The sequence below is a fragment of the Eubalaena glacialis genome, chromosome 3 (genome assembly GCF_028564815.1).
Source record: "Eubalaena glacialis isolate mEubGla1 chromosome 3, mEubGla1.1.hap2.+ XY, whole genome shotgun sequence".
NCBI lineage: Eukaryota > Metazoa > Chordata > Mammalia > Artiodactyla > Balaenidae > Eubalaena > Eubalaena glacialis.
Genome location: NC_083718.1, coordinates 80,158,664 through 80,176,200, shown reverse-complemented (window position 1 = coordinate 80,176,200; position 17,537 = coordinate 80,158,664). Strand labels below are relative to the sequence as shown.

Below are 17,537 nucleotides of genomic sequence, written 5' to 3'. Positions count from 1 at the left end.
CTGTCTTCCCTAACAGGTAGCACCCTGTTACTCAGAGGTCTCCATGGAGGGAAGCTGTCTCTCCCTTAGATCTCCATCCCAGAATCTGCAGGCCCTGCCCTTTGGGAGGACCACCTTAAGGCTGGCTAACTTCTATCCAGGTTTTGTCATAACATCAGGACAGATGCTCCCTCCCTCAATCCCTGAAACAGGGGTTGGGGTGCCAGTCTACCAGAACACAGCAGCTGCACACAGAGGACCCAAGGCTCTTTATTAGAGTCTGAAGAAGAAGTGGCCCCAACCTTCAAGGCTAAGACAAGGAGTGGAGAAGCAGCTCTCCCCAGACTCAATACCAATAGACTTTCTTATGTCTCCGTGTCTCCTGGATCCCCATCGCCTCCATCACCTCCTCCTCCAGTGTCTTTAGACTGGGCACATAGGTTTTTTCTAGAGCATCTTCCACTGATGTGTCTTTGGGGCCATCTGTTGAGCCAGAGGAAAGAAGATGGGTGGGAGGGCTTCTTAACATCCCTTTCTCCCACTCCCACTCCTCCCACCCCCCTCTTCTTGCCGCCTCACCCAGCCTCACCAATCCATGTTTCAGGGACGATGCCATCAGCTCTGGGAAATTCAGGTTTAGGGATAATTCTTCCTGATCTTGTGGAGACTCGTACCCGCTCTCCTGCCTCAGTGAATCTCCACTCCACCTCAGTGGGTTTCCTAGGGGATAGAAGAAGTGAGGCCAGTCAGGGAGTTAGGTCTCCCTCCTATGTTCCAACCCGAAAGTCAGTGACTAAAAACACTAAGGTCACCATCTTGTTTCTCTGCCACCCCTGCACTGGGGTTTCCTATGGGGGGGTCATGTCCATGAGATGGCCCCTCTCAATTTCCAGCACATCCAACCCACCATTCCCTTTGGATAAATATGGTTAACAGCTGTGTGGACTCAGAGGGCAAGAAACGCTCGGACCACAGCCCCATGTGCTTGCCTGTCCACAGGATCCACAAGTTTGACCTGGTTGTGGAGCAAGGGTGCTTCGCTGGGGATCATGGTTCCCCGGTAATCCACGGTCTTGCCAATATAGCGGTAATGCTGTCCAAAAGAGGAGGGGGCTATCAGAACCCAGGAGATGTGAAGGAGGCTTGTCTACCACAACTCACAGCATTCAGCCCAAGTTGAAAAGTAAAAGGTTCAGTTGTCTCACCATCCCCTCAGCCAGTCTCTGGCCTCCCTGTGCTGCTCTTAATGGACAGGGACGGATGGCACAGGCTGCCTGAGCGTCACCATCCTCACTCTTCACTTACTGTATTCAGCCCCTCCACGACCACCCAGTTTCGCTGCCGGATAACTTGAACCACTTTGCCTTGCTTCCCAGCGTCCTTGCCTTCTAGGATCTCTACCTGTGGGAAGAGATGACCGTCAGGGAGGGAGATCCTTGCCCAGGAGCACCCCGCCACCCTACCCCATCTGAGATTCTCACCCTGTCCCCATAGAACAGATGCCACTCTTCATCAGAGATAGGTTCCACAGCCACCCGGCGCCGCCTAGTCCCTGGAGGGTTCTTCTTCTTGTCTGACAAGGAGCCTGGGCGGCTCATCCCATAGCGGTAATTGGGAGGCAGAGTGACCTTGGATGCCAAGGCCAGCAGAGCAGAGAGCCGCATGGCTGGAGGCTGTGAGAAATCCCCTGGCCGGCGAAAGACCCAGAAATCTGCCTAGTCAGCTCTGGGATAGGACAGAAAGAAGGGGGCAAAGAAACAAGGGAAGCAACATTTTCTTAAGCACTTACTTCATGGCTCAATGGACTTGATCTTACTGAATCCTCACAAGATATTATCTTCGCTTTACAGATGACGATAGAGACTCAGAGAAGTTAAGTGACTTGTCAATGGTCATAAGGCTACTATGTGGGAGAATCAGCATTCAAAGCCACATATATCTGACTTCAAAGTCCAAAAATTCATTGAGGCCAGGGACCATGTTATCTATATCACCCTTGAATCCAGCAGATCCCAGTAGGGCTTGGCATGTAGTAGGTACTCAATAAAAAGTTATTTAATAAATGCACCAAAAGCAAGATGGAAAGAAAACAAGTAATGGACAAAACACTGGCATAAAGCCAAAAAGCAGGCAGTTATAAGGTAAAACAAACAAACAGGTGGCAGAGATAAAAACTGGGATTAAAATGTCTCTACACAACGTCCAATTCCTAATCGCAATCAGGAAATAACCACTTCTCCCTAAGATAGTTTCTTTTCTAAAGGAAAAGGACCCAGAGCCAGACTCTAGGATTATAGAGTCCTACATTTCCAAACTAAGTATGTACTCTAAGCCTCCCAATTTTGGATAATGTACTAAACCAATAGGGCGGTGAGACAACTGAGGGCAAAAATAATAAGTGCTTCAGTTTGTTGAGCACTTGCTACCTTCCAGTTGCCATGCTAAGTGCTTTCCTGTATCATCTCATTTAAGCCCAAGGACAACTGATGAAGGAGGTACCATTAACCTTGTTTCATAGCTAAGAATGAAACCTAACTTCAAAGTACAATTAAAGTGCACTCTAATGACATTAAAAGCTCTGGACTGGGAATCAGACGACCTGGGTTCTAGTCCCTGCTCCACCATCAACTTATTCTGTGACCCTAGGCAACTTGACTTCTGAGCTTCAGTTTCATCATCCATAAAACTTTACAGGGTTGTTTCTGTCATTCGAGTTATTTTTAATATTTTAACAAAGCAAGGTACAGAATCATGTGGATACTATTATCCTTTTTTGGGTAAATTAAAAAATATATATTCTATCACAGACATAAATATTTACAAGAAGGCAACAGGGAACAAATAAAGTACTTGTTTTGGAGATGAGGAAGTTTGGGAGGGCTATTACTTTCCATTTTGTTCCTTTCCATAACGTTTGCATTTTATAACCACGTACCTTTAAAATAATACATCAACTGGTTTATCTGAACAGTGAGATATCAGGTCATTTTTCTTCTCTATACTTTTCAATATGGAAAAGACCTAATATTATTTTTAATTAATGCTGGATGAATGTTAAGGGCCTTGGTGTTCCCATTCAGAATCAAAAAACGGTTAAGGAGGACTACTATGCGACAGGTCTAATGCTGGGAACTTCCAGCATTTGATTCCCAGCATTTGATCTTCACACTGCTCTCCGCGGGAGGTTGACAGGAGACGAGGAAACCAAGGCCTTGAGAGCTGGTGACTTGCCCTAGTTCATATGACTTGATAGAAGCAAAATTCCCTGGCGGTCCAGTGGTTAAGCCTCTGCGCTTACCAATGACGGACTGTAGGGGGCACGGGTTCCATCCCTGGTGGGGGAACAAAGATTCCGCAGGCCGCGCAGTGCGGCCAAAAAAAAAAAAAAAAAAAAAGCCAGCCCCCTAGATCTTTTCCTTTTTTCCCTCCAAACCCTGGAGAGGCTGGTGCCCTTCAGCAGTGGGGCTTTCATGGCGCGCTCTGGGGCGCCGTGCTAGGTAGTGAGGTAGAGCGTCTGCTCCCTCAGACCCCGACCCCAAAGGCCCCGCCGGCCCCATCTTAGGTATGGGTGATGTCCATCTCCCAGCAGTCTTCAGCAACCACCCGCTCCGAGCTTCCGAAGCAGGGAGACCCCGGACGAGGCGACTGAGCCATGCCAGGGTACAGGAAGGCCCTTCCCGCTCCCACTCCCGGACCAGCCCAGAGCTGCCAAAACCTCCGGGCCACGCTGTCCTCACCTCCGCTTCCCGCTGAGCCCCGGAGCCTCCGCTAGTCCCCTCTGCACGTGGGACCTAAGCCCCGCCCCACCGCGTCCCCCGGCTTTCTGGGAAAAGTAGTCTAATGGTACAATGGACGCGCAACAACGATAATCTAGCCTCTCTGCATGCTGGGAGTTGTAGTCCGCTGCTGCAAAGCAAGCGAGAAACAGGAAATTTGGCCTTGTAGGAAATCAAGGAAGCCTAAGAGCACCGTGAAGCACGTCGGGAGTTGAAGGCAAAGCGGAATATGCTATCGCGCCTGGCACATTCCTGCACGTGCTCTGCGTGGAGGCCGCTGGGAATTGTAGTTACTAGAGACGACGGCTCCATTTTCTAGGTGATTGCGGCTTCTTCAAAGCAGAGGGCCTCTCTTTCTAGTGAGGCTACAGTCAATACTCTCCCCGCCCGCCCTCTGCTGGAGGGAGCCAAGGCAGATGAAGAAAGTGTCATAGGCTTTCTAAACTAAGGGATGAAACGTGGGCCCTTCCAATGCCAGTCGATGATCTACTCACAAAATGTCAGAGTGAAAGAAACCTCAGAGAGGATCTAATCCAGCCATTTCACTTAATTCAGGAGTATTGGGAGGATTCCATGCTATCAACTTCCCCGACCCTCATCACCAGTTATCAGTACCGGGCATCCCTAGCTTTCTCCTTGAGGGTCAAAGTTGTTTCTACAACCAGCCCCAACACCCTAACTTCCCTGGCTATCGTGAGCTGTGGTTGATATTGTCACCTCTCACACCCTACTTCTTCTTCTTTTTTTTAATATTTATTTATTTATTTTGGCTGCACCATATCTCAGTTGCAGCACGTGGGATCTTCCTTGCGGCATGCGGAGTTCTTAGTTGTGGCATGCATGCGGGATCTAGTTCCCTGACCAGGGATCGAACCCAGGTCCCCTGCATTGGGGGCGGGAAGTCTTTCCCATTGGACCACCAGGGAAGTCCCACACCCTACTTCTTGTGCAAACTTTAAAAAAAACTTTCCCAGGTGTTTATGGGGGAAACTGTGTTAAACAGTGGCTGGGCAGAAGTAGAATACTGGGCACAGTATTGGAGAAGGCTGGCACACCTTACCTCAATCTGAAAAGTGGATTTTGAAATCATTTGCATTCCCTTTCCCATTCCCCTGCACCATCAGTTAACCAACACACCCCCAAAGAATCAGTCAAAATCCAATGTAGTAATCAACGGGTTTTATTTTCCTAGAACTGAAATCATCTACGGTTCTCAGAGCTAAACTTCCAAAGCTACAGTCAGCAATTTTTCATCAGAGCCCAAGGGAGGGGGGCAAGGGTGAAAGAGACAAGAGACGGAATAGCCAAATAGACCACTAGAAAGAGGTTGGGAGAGGGCGCTTATTTCCCTCTGGCCTCTCAGTGGGTTACAAATTGGATCTGGTGACAACACTGAGGGGACCAGGTGAGGGTATGTGGATGGGAAACGACACCAGAAGGAACACCAAAGCCCCAACTACAACAAGAAAAGTCATCAAGCCCCAAACAGAAGGGGAGCCTCCAAGTGCACCTCAGAAATGGGGGCAACAGTGGGGAAGAAAGGAGCAGAGTGGGGGGCACACAAAGGGATGGGGGGGTCTTTAAAATTTTTTTTTTGTAATTTTCTTTTATTAAAAACATTTCCTAAAAAATGTGTCTTATCCTTTATGTCTGGGTGACGTATGTGACTGTAGGCTGGCCTTGAGCATTGTGGGGAGAGGGAAAAGGGCAGCTAAGGGTCTCCCCAGGGCATCCCATCTCTGGCCTGAGGTCTAAAGGTGGATGGATACTCCTCAACACTCCCATCCGAGCTGGGTGAAGTCAACCCTTCAGATCTCAGGTCCTTGACCCAAAGAACTTGGAAGACCCCAAATCTTTTGATGATAAACTGTAACTCCCATAACACCTAGGGTTGGCGTAAGAGAATGGGCATTGTCAACCATCCAGGATTTATGGAAGGGAGCCCCTCTCCCACAAGCTGTCCCACTTTCCCTGAATCCAGGTAGCTGGGAGAACAGGTGTGGGAGGAAGGGACAGGATGCCATCCTCTTGCCCACTTCCCCACCCCAATTTGAAGATTGCCCCTCCCAGGCCCCAGAAGCCCACCGTGCTACTTATTCTCCATCCCTTCCACTCATAGCCCTGATCCCAACCAACCCAGAGGTCTAGAATGCCCGGGGAAGGGCGAGAGGGGCGTCAGAAGATGGAAATAGCCGGTCCAGGCCCTAACAAATACACTGGGAAACAGCTCCAGGCAGGGAGCGACACAGTGGCCTCATCTCATCCCACAGAGCAGAAGACATGGACCTGACTCAGGTCACAGGGGTGTGGGGACATGGAGGTGAGGGCCAGGTGGCCTGCCCCATCCGGGTCAATCTCCAGGGTCTGAGCTCAGGAGGGGGAGAGTGAGTGGAAGAGGAGAGTGGGTTGGGGTGGGGAAGGGGTTCCCAGTTTGCAGGCCATGGCCAGTTTCCCCAGTAGCACCCAGACAGCAGCAGGAACGGGGCGGGGGCTCCTCTTGAAACATTGGTGGCTACAGGCTGCGGGGGAGGGTTGGAGGGGAGAAGGGTTAATGGTGTGGCCAGCCAGTGCCGGTCTCCTGGGAGAGCCCACCCTGCCTCCCTAGAGGCTGACTGCGACAGGCCCTCCTCCTCCTCCTCCTCCTCTCAGCAGGTGGCTGGGCCCTCCCAGCCCAGCTGCCAAGGGGCAGGGGGCTCACTCACCTCTCATGATCTCTGATGCCCGGGGCCTCAGCATCTTCCTTGGCAGCCTCTTCCTCTTCTTCCTCCTCTTCTTCCTCCTGAGGAGGCCCCCGGCCAGAGCCCGGCTCAGAGGGGGTGCTGTTCTTCTCCGCCTCCACTGGCACGGGCCTCTCACCCTCCAAGGTGGCCCCTTCCTTCTCCTCCCCTTCGGGGTCTTCTGTCTCCTTGGGACGTTTGGGGGAGTCCTGGGCAGGGTTAGCAGAGATGAGGTGGGCTGAGGCTCGAGGGGGAGGACACCAGCCTCCCCCTCCTTTCCGCAGAGGCTCTCCTTCCTAGGCAGACCCACAGTCCTCCAGCCCTCTGCTAGCTGAGATGTCTCCTGTGTCCCATCTTCTCAGCAAGGGACTCCCCAAGACTAGGGGCCGAGTCTGTCACTCAGATGGGCACTCCCTGAAAAAGTCGTAACTTCCCTCCTCAGCCTGGGAGCCTTGCTCCGGGGCCCCAGCCAGGGGGCAGTTACCTCCAGCAGGTCTCCCGCTCTCCTCTTCAGCGCCCCCTTCTCATTCTTCTCCTTGGTCGGCTCATCAATGACCAGCTTCCCTTCCTCATCACTGCTACCTTCGGCATTCCCCTTCTTATCGCCATCACCCTCGGTGGCTTCGGGCTCGGGCTCTTCCGCACAGCTCTTTTTCTGGGAGGACTGCGGCGGAGACAGCAGAGGCTGAGTGGCACCAGCGACTGCCACGCTGGGCCCCCTCCCCAGACCCCTCCCTCGGCCACTCACTCCTTCCTTCTCCCACCTCTCCCCCGCCCCCACCCAGGTGCCCAGTCTCACAAGTGATTTGAGACCCACCTCTGTCGGATTAGCCCCGGGGTAAACCCACTGGCCGGGCAGGCAGGGCTCTGTGCAGGAGGGGGGAGGGCTGGAGCAGGAGGCAAAACCTCGGGTCAACGTCTCCCAAAGGGAGCTGGGACCCTTTCCCCGCCAACCCCCGCCCCCCACCCTCCCGCCTCATCCTGCCCGGCTCACGAGCACCTCCTCCTGGAAGCCTTTGTGGAAAGAGTTAAGGCCACATCCTATACTCACACTGGGCCTGCCAAAGGCCTGTCCCCACTTACCGCCTCCATCCTGTTCTTGCCCCCCCAGGCGCTGTCTAACAGGTGGCCCCTGACCACAGCTACATCACACACCCGGAACCCCTTCCCCTCTGCAGAAAGCCTCCCCCAAGCCCCCACCCCATGAGCTCCTACTCTGAAAGCCCTGGTGTTGGTGTCTGAGCCCCCCGTTCCTGAAGCATCACATGTGGGCCCAGGGGCTCCCGGCACCTATGGCCACACCTGCTTTCCAGGAGGTCTCTGGGGCGGATGGCAGCTCACCTGGTAGCCAGAAGCCTTGACGGTAGGGTTGTTCTCGATCTCCCACAGCCCCTCGCTGAACCCTTTCCGTTTGTTGGGCTTGCCAAACTTCTCCTTGGACTCCTCGTAAGGGAAGAGGTCTTTGGGGCCCAGGAATGCCCTGGTGAGAGATGGGAGACTGTGCTCTCGAGTCCCTCACTGCATCTGAGCTGCGCAGCCCGATAGGAAAGGCGTGCCGTCACCACTGCTCTTTCCCCAAAGTGGTCCCCCCGTGGCCCTCCCCACCTCTGCCCCCTCACTCACGTCTCGTGTGTCCCGAAGAAAAAGACTTGGTATTTGTTGGCTGTTGATTTCACGGCAGCCTCAGGCATCTCGTCAATCTGAGAGCAAGATGAGTAAAGTGAGCGTGAGCTGGAGTCTTGAGGTCACGAATTTGGGGCCGGAGGGTAGGGGTTAAGGGGCTGATCTCTAAGGCACATCTGTGAAAAATCAGACTGAGAGGGACCCAGGAGTTCACCAAAGGGGTTTCTGAACCATTTTTAGCAGTGTAACTTTGTTCAAAAGAAGTCAGGCATAAAAGCCCAGCAGAATCCCCGCCTCTCTTTCACAAACCAAACAGCATCCATAAACAGATCCTGTCCATAAAGCTCCACGTCTTGGCCGTCACCCTGGTCCAACCACTGTCCCCTCTTGCCTGGACTAAAGCCACAGCCTCCCTCTCTTCTCTCAGCCTCCATTCTTGCCCCAGTACAACCCATTCTCCACACTGCAGCCAGAGGGGGCCTTTCCAAGTGCGGGTCTGAGCATTCCATTCCCCCTGCTAGAAACCTTTCGGTGGCTTCTCAGGACTCTAGGGCCCACCTGTTCACCGTTCTCCGTAATGTCAAGGTCTGAATTCCAATGCTGCCAACAGTATTTGTATGAGCTTGGGCAACTGACAGAATCTCAATTTTCTCAACTATAAAATGGAGATGGTCATAGTACTTAAGCCATAGCGCTGTAAGGATTAAATGACCATAATGCAGTACGTCCCGCATACGTGCTTGTTATCATCATCCTCTCCCCAGTACACTGCCCTTCTGCTCTCTGCTCCAGCCACACTGATCTTTCAGTCTCCTATACTAACTCCTGATCAGCCTTCCAACCTCAGCCCCATCATCACTTCCTCCAGAAAGCTTCCCCATCTCTCCCAACCTGGTCGGCTTCCCAGATAACTCTCAGCACCTCTCCTTCACAGTGCTTTTCACAATTCCAATTTTACAGTTCTTCATATTACCATTTGATTAATGTCTACGTGGACTATACCTGCCCCGAGAACAGAGAGGTCTGTTTATAAGTCCAGCACAGTGCCTAGCACCCAGTGGATGCACAGTGAAGATATGCTGAATGACTCTGTGAAACAGACAAAAGCAGCCTGCTCTGACTGAAGTGGAGAGGTGAGGCCAAGGGGCTGCCTATTCAATATCCACCATCAGCAGCAGCTCCAAAAGACTTCTGGAGAACTCTCTGAAAGTCATGTGATGCAGTCAGACTCTCTCATTTTACAGACAAGGAAACTGAGGCCCAGAAAAGAAAAGTGATTTGCCCAAGATGACAGGACAAGTTAGTGAGGGCCAGATTTCAGAACTAGAGCTCCTGACTTGATCCTCTGCCTCAAATGTCCTGGGGGCATAAGGGATGCTGTGGTGGAGAAGGTGTAGAGGTCTGTCAGGGAAATGGTGAGAGGCAGTGGCCCAGATAGCCTCTCCCAGATCAGGCCCTGGAAGCCCAGGCCAAGCTGAGCTGGGGGGGAGGGGGTGTGGGGGACGGGGGAAGAGGACTACAACTCCCAGCAACACTTGCAGCAGCCCTAGCGGCCGGGCTTCCCACCGGACAGAGGCCAGGTGGCCATGTTGGCTGGGGCCCGGGGTGCAGATAGGAAAGAGACAGACAGGCCAAGGCAGTGATTAAACACACAGAGACTAGGACAGAGTGCCTGACTGGGGGCCTGGGGAGACAGGGAGGCTAGGTGGATGGAAATAAGCTGAGACACACCCAGGAGATGGGGTGGAACCTGAGCAAGAATCTGAGGGGCATCTTGCTCCAGACATGGAGTCTTCAAGCTCCTGAGCACCTCCCCCCTTGCCCTGTGGCCTCTGGGGACAGAGGTCCAGCCCCTCCCCCCCAGGAAGGCCCAGCACAAACTGGGCCCTCCCCACAACCGGGAGACACTGGGGTGTGAGAGCTGGGGGTGGAAAGGCACGCTGTCCCCCACCCCAGCTCAATCCCCATCGCCATGACAACCCAACCCCGCCCCCGGGGCCACTCAGCAACCAGGAATGTGACTGCCCCTCCCCCCCAGGCCCTCTCTCCAGATTGGGGAGGAGGGGACACTAACACACACCCCACCCCCAAGCCTGGAGTCTGGCACCTGGGTCCCTGGCTGTGCCTGAAACCACAGCTAGGGCTGAGGGCTGGGGGCCCTTCTCAGGAAGCCAGAGCTGGGGTGTGGGCAAAGGAGGAGCCAGTCCTCTGCCAGGATACCTGGGTCCTGTTGCTAGCTCCCCACCCTCCTCTCAGCGGGGGAAGCAAAAAATAAAATGAGGGGCTCCAGGGCTTAGAGATCCCAGGAGACAGGCATAGGACAATAATAGCAAAAGCTCTTTCCTAAGCCTCTTCTTGGTGGATCTTTGTGCACCAGGAAAGAGGGCAGGGGGTGGGGGGCTGGGGGGGAATATCTAAGGGTCCCAGCTGGGAACTACTTTGGGCTCTGCGTTTATCAGTGCCACACTTGAGCGAGGACATTAACAGGCTTGTAGGAAACATGTGATGAAAAGGGAGAAACTGAGGCTCAGGAAAGGGGGGGTGGTGAGTGAAGGGGTGAGAAACAGGAGACATGAGGTCCTCTCAAGGAGCTCAGACCAGGCAAAGCAGCGCTCTGCCCATCAGTCTCTTTCCCGTGGGAAGCAAACTCCAAGAGAGGTAGCTGAACGCTGTGACAGGGGATCCAGGAGGCCACCAGCTGCCCAGCCTCAGGGGCGGGGGAGAAACCAAAGAATGGATGGGAATTAAAAATAGACAGAACGGGACACACCAGATATACCCGCCCTGCTGACTTCTAGCCAGATAAAGGGTAGGTCGAGAGGAAAGAGGGAGGCCAGGGGCCTGGGCAGATGGGCATCTACCTCCAAAGCATAAAGCCACCCCAATCCCACCTCACCTCGAGTGTAGGCACCCGAGGGGGAAGGGCCAGGAGAGGTGTGCTCTTTTTACTTAATGGAATTCCCAACCCCTCACCCCAAAAAGGGGAGCCATTCCTTCTCTAGTGGACCCTTCATCCTTCAAGCCACAAAGGAAATGTCTTTCTGCATTTGGAAGTGAAGGGAGGTTCTTCGTCGACGACGACAGTAGAGGATATGAGGTCTCAGGGGAGGCCTGTACTCCCAATACAGACATGTGTCTCCCAGGCGGTGCCTTTATATCCAGGTTGTGACTCAGAACAAGTGAGTCAAAGCTAAGTGGGTCAGGGTGGGGCCAGATGAGTGCTGGGTACCCCACTGCACCTCCTCCACTGGCCAACAGGGGAGGGGGCTCTGCTACTTCTCAGCCATTCCGGGAATCCTGGCAAGTTACTTTCCCTCGGCCCGCCAGGGCTCATTCACTCCCACCCCCCCCCACCCCCGCCCCCCCCGCCCTCTGCCCTCTGCACATGCCTCATTCCATCACACAGGCCTGAGCACAAGAAGTCCCATCCTCCCAGAGCCCAGGACACCTTCTAAGGCCTGAAGTACCCAGGCGAGGAGTGAGGAGAGAGGACTGAACACCTCTCCCCCAGCCTCATACCAAATCCAGGCCCAGGGGCGCCAGCTCAGCACATAGAAAGGCAGCAGAGAAGGCTAAGCCCACCCTGACTGCCAGCCAGGGTTCTGACCACCACACCCAAGGCCCAGGCCCAACCTGACCCAGGAATCATAAAATCTGGGGCAGGAGACAGTTGGGGCCAGGAAAGTGTGGCAAGCCCAAGAGGCAGAAAAGAGAAGGTGGTGCCTGGATGTGGGGGAAGGGCAGAGGGAGGACAGATGGGTGAGGCCCTCTGGCTGCTCAGGTTTTCTGGGACTGTGAAACAGGAAGTGGAGAGAGGAGGAAGGAACCTAAGGGGGAAAATCCCTGAGTCTTGGAGGTTAATTGTTAAGTGCTTGGAGATCCCCCAGGAAGTCAGGCAGGAGGAAGAGGAAAGGAGAAGGTTAAGATGGAGTCACACCATCCTTCCAGGCAGGTCTTGCCTACCACGTGGTCCCTCTGGCTGAACTCTCCAAGCACTGGGCTGTTCCAGTCTCACCCAGAGTCAGCCATCCTCCCCAGAAGCAGGGGCTGAGGAAGGAAAGCCCACACAGTGGCCTTCACCATGGCTGAGGACTCTGGTTGCCTATTAGATGGAGCAGTCAGCAAGGCCCCCCTACTCCTCCATCTCAGGAGGAGCCAGGCCCCGTCAGGCTCTGCCACTCAAAAGACCAAGACAACACCCAAGGATGGTGAGGAGACTCAGATTTGTCTGCTCTTTCGGTGCTCAAGGAGAATGTATTTGGAAGATAACAACCTTGGGTGTACCACTCCCTCCAATTTTCAGAATCAAGACCCAGAGCACAGGCAAAGGGTGGGGTCCTATCTCTTTGGGATCCAGTCTGATCTCCCTCCCCCAACCCGAACTTTATCTAAAGGGCCCAGGCCTCAACAGAGCAAGAGACTGCCTCCCTGTCCTGCCCTTCTGTCCTGGAGGCCCAGGGTGAACAGAGGAAATGGACAGCATCCCCAGTCCCAGGCGCTGCCCTCACTCCAAAGGCTACCAGAAACCTGAAGGTCTTCTTCACAGGGGCCAATGTGGGTCTGCATGGGCCCCCCTTTCTCTCTTCCCTGCAGCCTGAAGGGGTTCCCTACAACCCCCATTCCAGCTGAGCCCCCTCCCCAGTCTCTGGACTTTGTCCCACCCCCAGGAGGTAGGAGCAGTAGAGACCTGTGTTCAGTTCTTGCCCTGTCCACCAGAACCTTGGCATCTGGACCAAGAAGCCAGATGGATCAAAGGTGCAGGGTAAAGTACATGAGTGTTCACACACCACACACATACATGCACACACAAGGCTGTCTGTGGCTGCTTCCTCACACTGCCCCCCACCCCCCAAACCCAAGTCCCCTAGGAGGCCCTGGAGGCTGGGAGAGCCCTGCTTCACTCTGTACTTCACTCCCATTCCAGAGGCCAGACATCTAGAAGTTTCAGGGAACAAGGAGCTCAAGCCATATGGGATTAGGTGTATTCCTCAGGAGAGGGTACTGAGTGAGGAAGGGTCTCCTGGACCTTCTCGGAGTGGCCCTAAAGTTGGTCTGGACACTCTGAACAAGACCCAAGGGAGCCTGGGGCAACTTCCCAAGCTCAGAGCAGGGTCTGGCCCAGATGAAAACACAGACTCATGTGGAAAAGAGCAACCCACAGCCATAAGGCAGTTCTGCACTTGGCCCCCTTGCCCAGAAGACTCTCTCCCTCTACTCCTCTCTGCCCTTGGATTACACTCTACAGGAGTCCTATACTCTAGGGCCGATACCAAAGGCCTCTCTCTACACCAACGTTGAAATAAAGTGCCAGAGACACTGTCCCCTGTGACACCCCCAACCTCCTCCAGCACCCTCTGGCAACCTCCCTTACTCCTTACTTCACCTGTCTCAGTTCTTAGGGGAAACATGATGAATGCGCCAGGCTGGGCATTTGGGCCCCACCCTCCCACCTGGCCAGGTGCTGGGGGGGTGGGGAGGGTGGGCGCCTCACATTGGCGGGCTGAATCAACCACATGGCAGACTGGGCCGTTCTGGCGGGAGAGGCTCAGAAATGGGGAGGAGAAGCAACTCGGGTTCCCCCCACCTCCACTGAGAGGCAGGGCAGTCTGGACTGGACTTCCCAATCCCAACAAGGGCTCTGCCACCGTCAGTCCCCAATCTGAGTCGGCAGCATACGGAGAAATATTTTTGTGGGGCTGAGGAGTGAAGGGTACTAGCCGGTAATTTCCAAGCTAGACGGATCCCCTCTTCTGCCGCCCCCCAACGATTCCTCGACCCTCCTAACTTCAGACCTCTTACGGATGCCCCAAACCAAAGTTTTCTAGAAGCGAACTCCGCCTCCATCTAGCCTTTCAGGGCTGAGATCCTTCTTAACCATCTAATCTAGGAAGAGGAGAGTTTGAACTGGGGGTAACAATCAGTGAAGAAACTGGGGGTCTCTAAGGGGGTCCCTGAAGGGGGTAGCGGTGGCGCCTGGGGGGGTGGGTGGGAGGAGTTACACTGCTGGCCCAAACCCAGGCAGCGCGCACGAAACCGCTGGGAGTATGGGGGCTGGGGGCGGAACTGAGCACGCGGAGCCGGGGGCCGGGAAGTGACCGGCGCCCTCAGATCCCCACGCCGCGCACACTCCACCACGCGCGGACGCCGTGTGGCCAGGTGTTCGCCGCTGCCGCCACCACCACCCCCACCACCCCGCCTCCACCATTATATAACCGGCGGGTGGGCTTGAGTCGCTCGGGAAAGATTCGGGGACTCAGACGCCCCACACCCCCACCCCCTCCGCGCGGAGCGCTCTTGCCCTCCCGGGTGTTATGCAACCCAAGTCTGGAGGTGGATAGGGGGCGGCGGGCCGCCCTGCTCACCCGGGCCGGCCAGTGTGGGTAGCCCTTCATCTTGGCGAACACCAGGTCCCCGCATTTGTACTCCTTCTGTCGGTTGGATCGCGACATGGCGGGGCTCCGGGCGCCCCGGGCTCCGCGCCGGGCCGGAAAGCGCGAGCCCAAGTTTGCGCGTGCGGCGGTGGCGGCGCCGCTCCGCTCCGGCCCTCGCGCGGCCCCCGCCTCGATGGTGGCCCCCGGCCCGGGCTCCGGCGCGGCCACGGCGTCTCCGCCCGCGCGCCGCACGGACGGGGCGGGCGCGGATCGGGGGCAACGCTCCGGCGCGATGGGTGCGCGCTCGTGCAGTTGTTTGTGTTTGAAATTCAATTGCTCCCTCCGCTGCGCGAGGCCTCTTCCTCCACCCCCCTCCCGGTCCCCACTCCTCCTCCTCCCTCCTCCCTTTCTCACTCCTCCTCCTCCCTCCTCCGCGCTCCCTCCCGCGGCGGTTTGATGAGTGCGGCTTCTTGACGCCCTGTGCCTGCCACTGCCCGGCGCCCAACCTGGAGCCGCCTGGCGGTGCGCGGCGACACAGGCGTGAGGAGCCGATTGCCGAGCAAGCCGAGTAGGCTTTGTGTGCCCGCTGTCGGTGGGTGCCCGCCCGCCCGGGAGGAGCTGGCGCCCGGCAAGACGGAGCGGCCTGGCGCCCCTCCCCCGGCCCCGCGGGTCGCTCCCAACTGCGGCTTCGGCGCTGCCAACTGTCGACGTTTAGGCGCAGTGTCTCCCTGCCCTCGTCTCCATCCCTATCCACGAATGTTTGCTCGGCACCCAGTGCATGGCAGCGTGCTGGGCGCCGGGGCGAGGGCTGGGCACCGCGCCCCTGAGCGCACAGAGGTTTGGCCTGGACCTCGACGTGCTTACAGTCTGTGGGGTGGCTCCTGAAACGTCGGGGACTGCGCCCTACAAAGGCCTTTGTGGAATTCGGTATCGAGGAAGCTTCGGAGGGGTTGTGGCACAAAGTGGCTACGTTCCATGTGCATTAGACAGGTCTGGGTTCTCTGCTACTTCCTGGCAAAAGAGATCTGGGTTTTACCACCAGTTAAGCCCTCAAAGATGAGCTCTGTTCTAGTGGGAAGAGACAGTAGAATGCCAGTAAATCCCAAACCATCGATAAAACGTGAAGTCACTAGCTCTCTTGGGGCGGTGAGAGTGGGGGAAAATCTGGGAAGGCTTCACAAAGTGGTGACTTTTGAGTTGGGCCTTAAAGGACGAATGTAATCTTGCCGGATTCCGGAGACTACATTTTAGACTAGGTTATATGTTAAGAACTGATAGAGCCAAAACTTGAATTCACGTCGCTTACCATTAAGCCAAACAAGACTTTGCCGTAATTACATCTTTGATTTGCTGTCACTCTGTTGATCTTGGGTTTGCCGAAATTCCAGACACCTATGGTAACTTAGAAATAAGCTATTTGGATCTTATGTTATAGTATGTCCAGATCCTTAAAATTTTGCAACAAAATATTCTAGGTTTGAAGAGATAAAATATGTGTGTTTTTCTTCCCACAAGTTTCCTGATCCTACTTCAAAGCATATGCAAAGTCTCCCTGAAAAAGAAGTGCAGGATGAAGCCAAAAGGCCCAGATCCACATCCTACCCTGCTGTTCACTAGTCATGAGAACTGGGGCTACCCCCTGAACTTCTCCCTGAGCCTCAGTTTCTTCAACTGTGAGATGGGATCACATTACTTTCCTGCCAACATCACAGACATGGAAGGGCTGCTTATCATTAGCCGAGGCCTGACCTTGCTCCCTTCAGACCTTCATATCGGTTGGTTGTCCTTATGTCCATGGCAATGCATTTCACAATTTTTGCTTTTATAAAATGTGGCCTCTCAGCATAATCCCACCTTGTGATAGGAGTCCTCTGGCCCTGTCCACAGGCACCCCAGGCCCCAGGCTGCTGGCACAGCGGGGCACTCTGCAAGGTCCTCATGCATGCCCTCAGCCACAGACTTGTCGATTTGTTTCAATAGCAAATCCAAACTTGTTGCAACAGAGCAGCTAGATCCCAGTTGGTGTTTACTCTACCATGCATTCCAGTTTGAAATGCAGTCAGTGTGATAGTCCAGATTCTGTCAGGCTAATACCCTTCTTTGTTGTTCTTATTGTTGTTAGGAGAGAATCTTGTCACAAGTTCTTAGAAATGTTTCAGTAGATCCAGTGTCACAATTGGTTTCCTTTATTTAGTGTTCAGGCCAGTATTATAAATATGCCGTTTCAGTGCAACAAGCATGCTTTTTAAACTATTTTCCAATTTAGCACACCCCAATTTAGTTTAAACCAAAGACTCCTATCCATTTCTCCACTTTGTTGCATGGAGATGGCAATAAGGCTTCTTAAATTCTTTTTGCAACAAATCTCTTGGGCCTGTCATTCAGTCCGCCATGCAGATGCTGGTTGCAATAAAACAACCAAGGTTCCCTTTGTTGCAATAATCTCCCAGGCCTTGGTTGCAATTTAATATCCAAGTTCTCCTTACAATAACATCATCAACCAATTCACAGCTGCCCCTAACAACCAAGCCAAGAGCCACAGAGGGTCAGTTACAGGGGCGGGCATAAACCTACTTCCCCTGGGATTCAGGTCTAACTTATCGCTTTGCAGACTTTAATGTGCAAATGAATCACCTGGGGATCCTCTTAAAAAGCAGATTCTAACTCAGTAGTTGTGGGGTGCCCACATTTCTATTTCATCACCCAAGGTGCTGCTGCTTTGGACCTCCATTTGATTAGTAAGGTTTAAAACACTTCGTCACAGGCCCCCAATTGCTAGTCCAGCTTGGAACCAATTCACAGATGTCTCAGTGAAATGATTCCTTTGATGCTGGTGCTTGATTCTACATTTGTGTGGGAGGGAGGTCAAGACAGACAGTGGACTTGGGGCCCTGGAGCAGAGAAGGCTTGAGGGTGCAGATCTGGCTCTAGGGTTCTGAAGCGAGTCTGGAGGAGCAAGGTCAGGGAAGATGGTGGCGGACTTCTTTCTGTCCATGTCAGGAAGAAGGAGGAACTGGCACAGCAGTTGGGTTGTGGAATTTAGAGTACTAGAGGCAGGGACAATGTAGTCT

General features: G+C 54.2%; 2 protein-coding genes across 3 annotated transcripts; both read right to left on the bottom strand.

Annotated features, from left to right (window-relative positions):
• Positions 1-229: 229 nt before the first annotated feature.
• MRPL24 (mitochondrial ribosomal protein L24) lies at positions 230-3,806 on the bottom strand. 2 transcript variants are annotated; one of them, XM_061183290.1, is made up of 6 exons: positions 3,717-3,806; positions 1,461-1,704; positions 1,285-1,380; positions 969-1,072; positions 569-699; positions 230-462 (listed from the first exon to the last, which is right to left on the bottom strand). In XM_061183290.1, the coding sequence occupies exons 2-6, from the start codon at positions 1,641-1,643 to the stop codon at positions 326-328; spliced, it is 651 nt and encodes a 216-aa protein (XP_061039273.1). In that variant the 5' UTR covers positions 1,644-1,704; positions 3,717-3,806; the 3' UTR covers positions 230-325. The 2 variants fall into 2 exon arrangements, with proteins under 2 accessions (XP_061039273.1, XP_061039272.1); XM_061183289.1 differs by lacking the exon at positions 3,717-3,806 and adding an exon at positions 3,278-3,299.
• A 1,113-nt stretch (positions 3,807-4,919) lies between these two features.
• HDGF (heparin binding growth factor) lies at positions 4,920-14,844 on the bottom strand. The gene is made up of 6 exons (XM_061183281.1): positions 14,458-14,844; positions 8,096-8,172; positions 7,814-7,952; positions 6,957-7,136; positions 6,458-6,681; positions 4,920-6,274 (listed from the first exon to the last, which is right to left on the bottom strand). The coding sequence occupies exons 1-6, from the start codon at positions 14,542-14,544 to the stop codon at positions 6,268-6,270; spliced, it is 714 nt and encodes a 237-aa protein (XP_061039264.1). The 5' UTR covers positions 14,545-14,844; the 3' UTR covers positions 4,920-6,267.
• Positions 14,845-17,537: the final 2,693 nt, after the last annotated feature.

Coding starts and splice junctions, on each gene's coding strand:
- HDGF (XM_061183281.1), bottom strand. CDS start 14,544: ATGTCGCGATCCAACCGACAGAAGGAGTACAAATGCGGGGACCTGGTG. Junction 8,173..14,457: donor ACCCACACTGGCCGGCCCGG/GTGAGCAGGGCG, acceptor TCTTGCTCTCAG/ATTGACGAGATGCCTGAGGC. Junction 7,137..7,813: donor TCAAGGCTTCTGGCTACCAG/GTGAGCTGCCAT, acceptor TCTCCGCCGCAG/TCCTCCCAGAAAAAGAGCTG.
- MRPL24 (XM_061183290.1), bottom strand. CDS start 1,643: ATGCGGCTCTCTGCTCTGCTGGCCTTGGCATCCAAGGTCACTCTGCCT. Junction 1,381..1,460: donor ATCTGTTCTATGGGGACAGG/GTGAGAATCTCA, acceptor CTCTTCCCACAG/GTAGAGATCCTAGAAGGCAA. Junction 1,073..1,284: donor TCGTGGAGGGGCTGAATACA/GTAAGTGAAGAG, acceptor TCTTTTGGACAG/CATTACCGCTATATTGGCAA.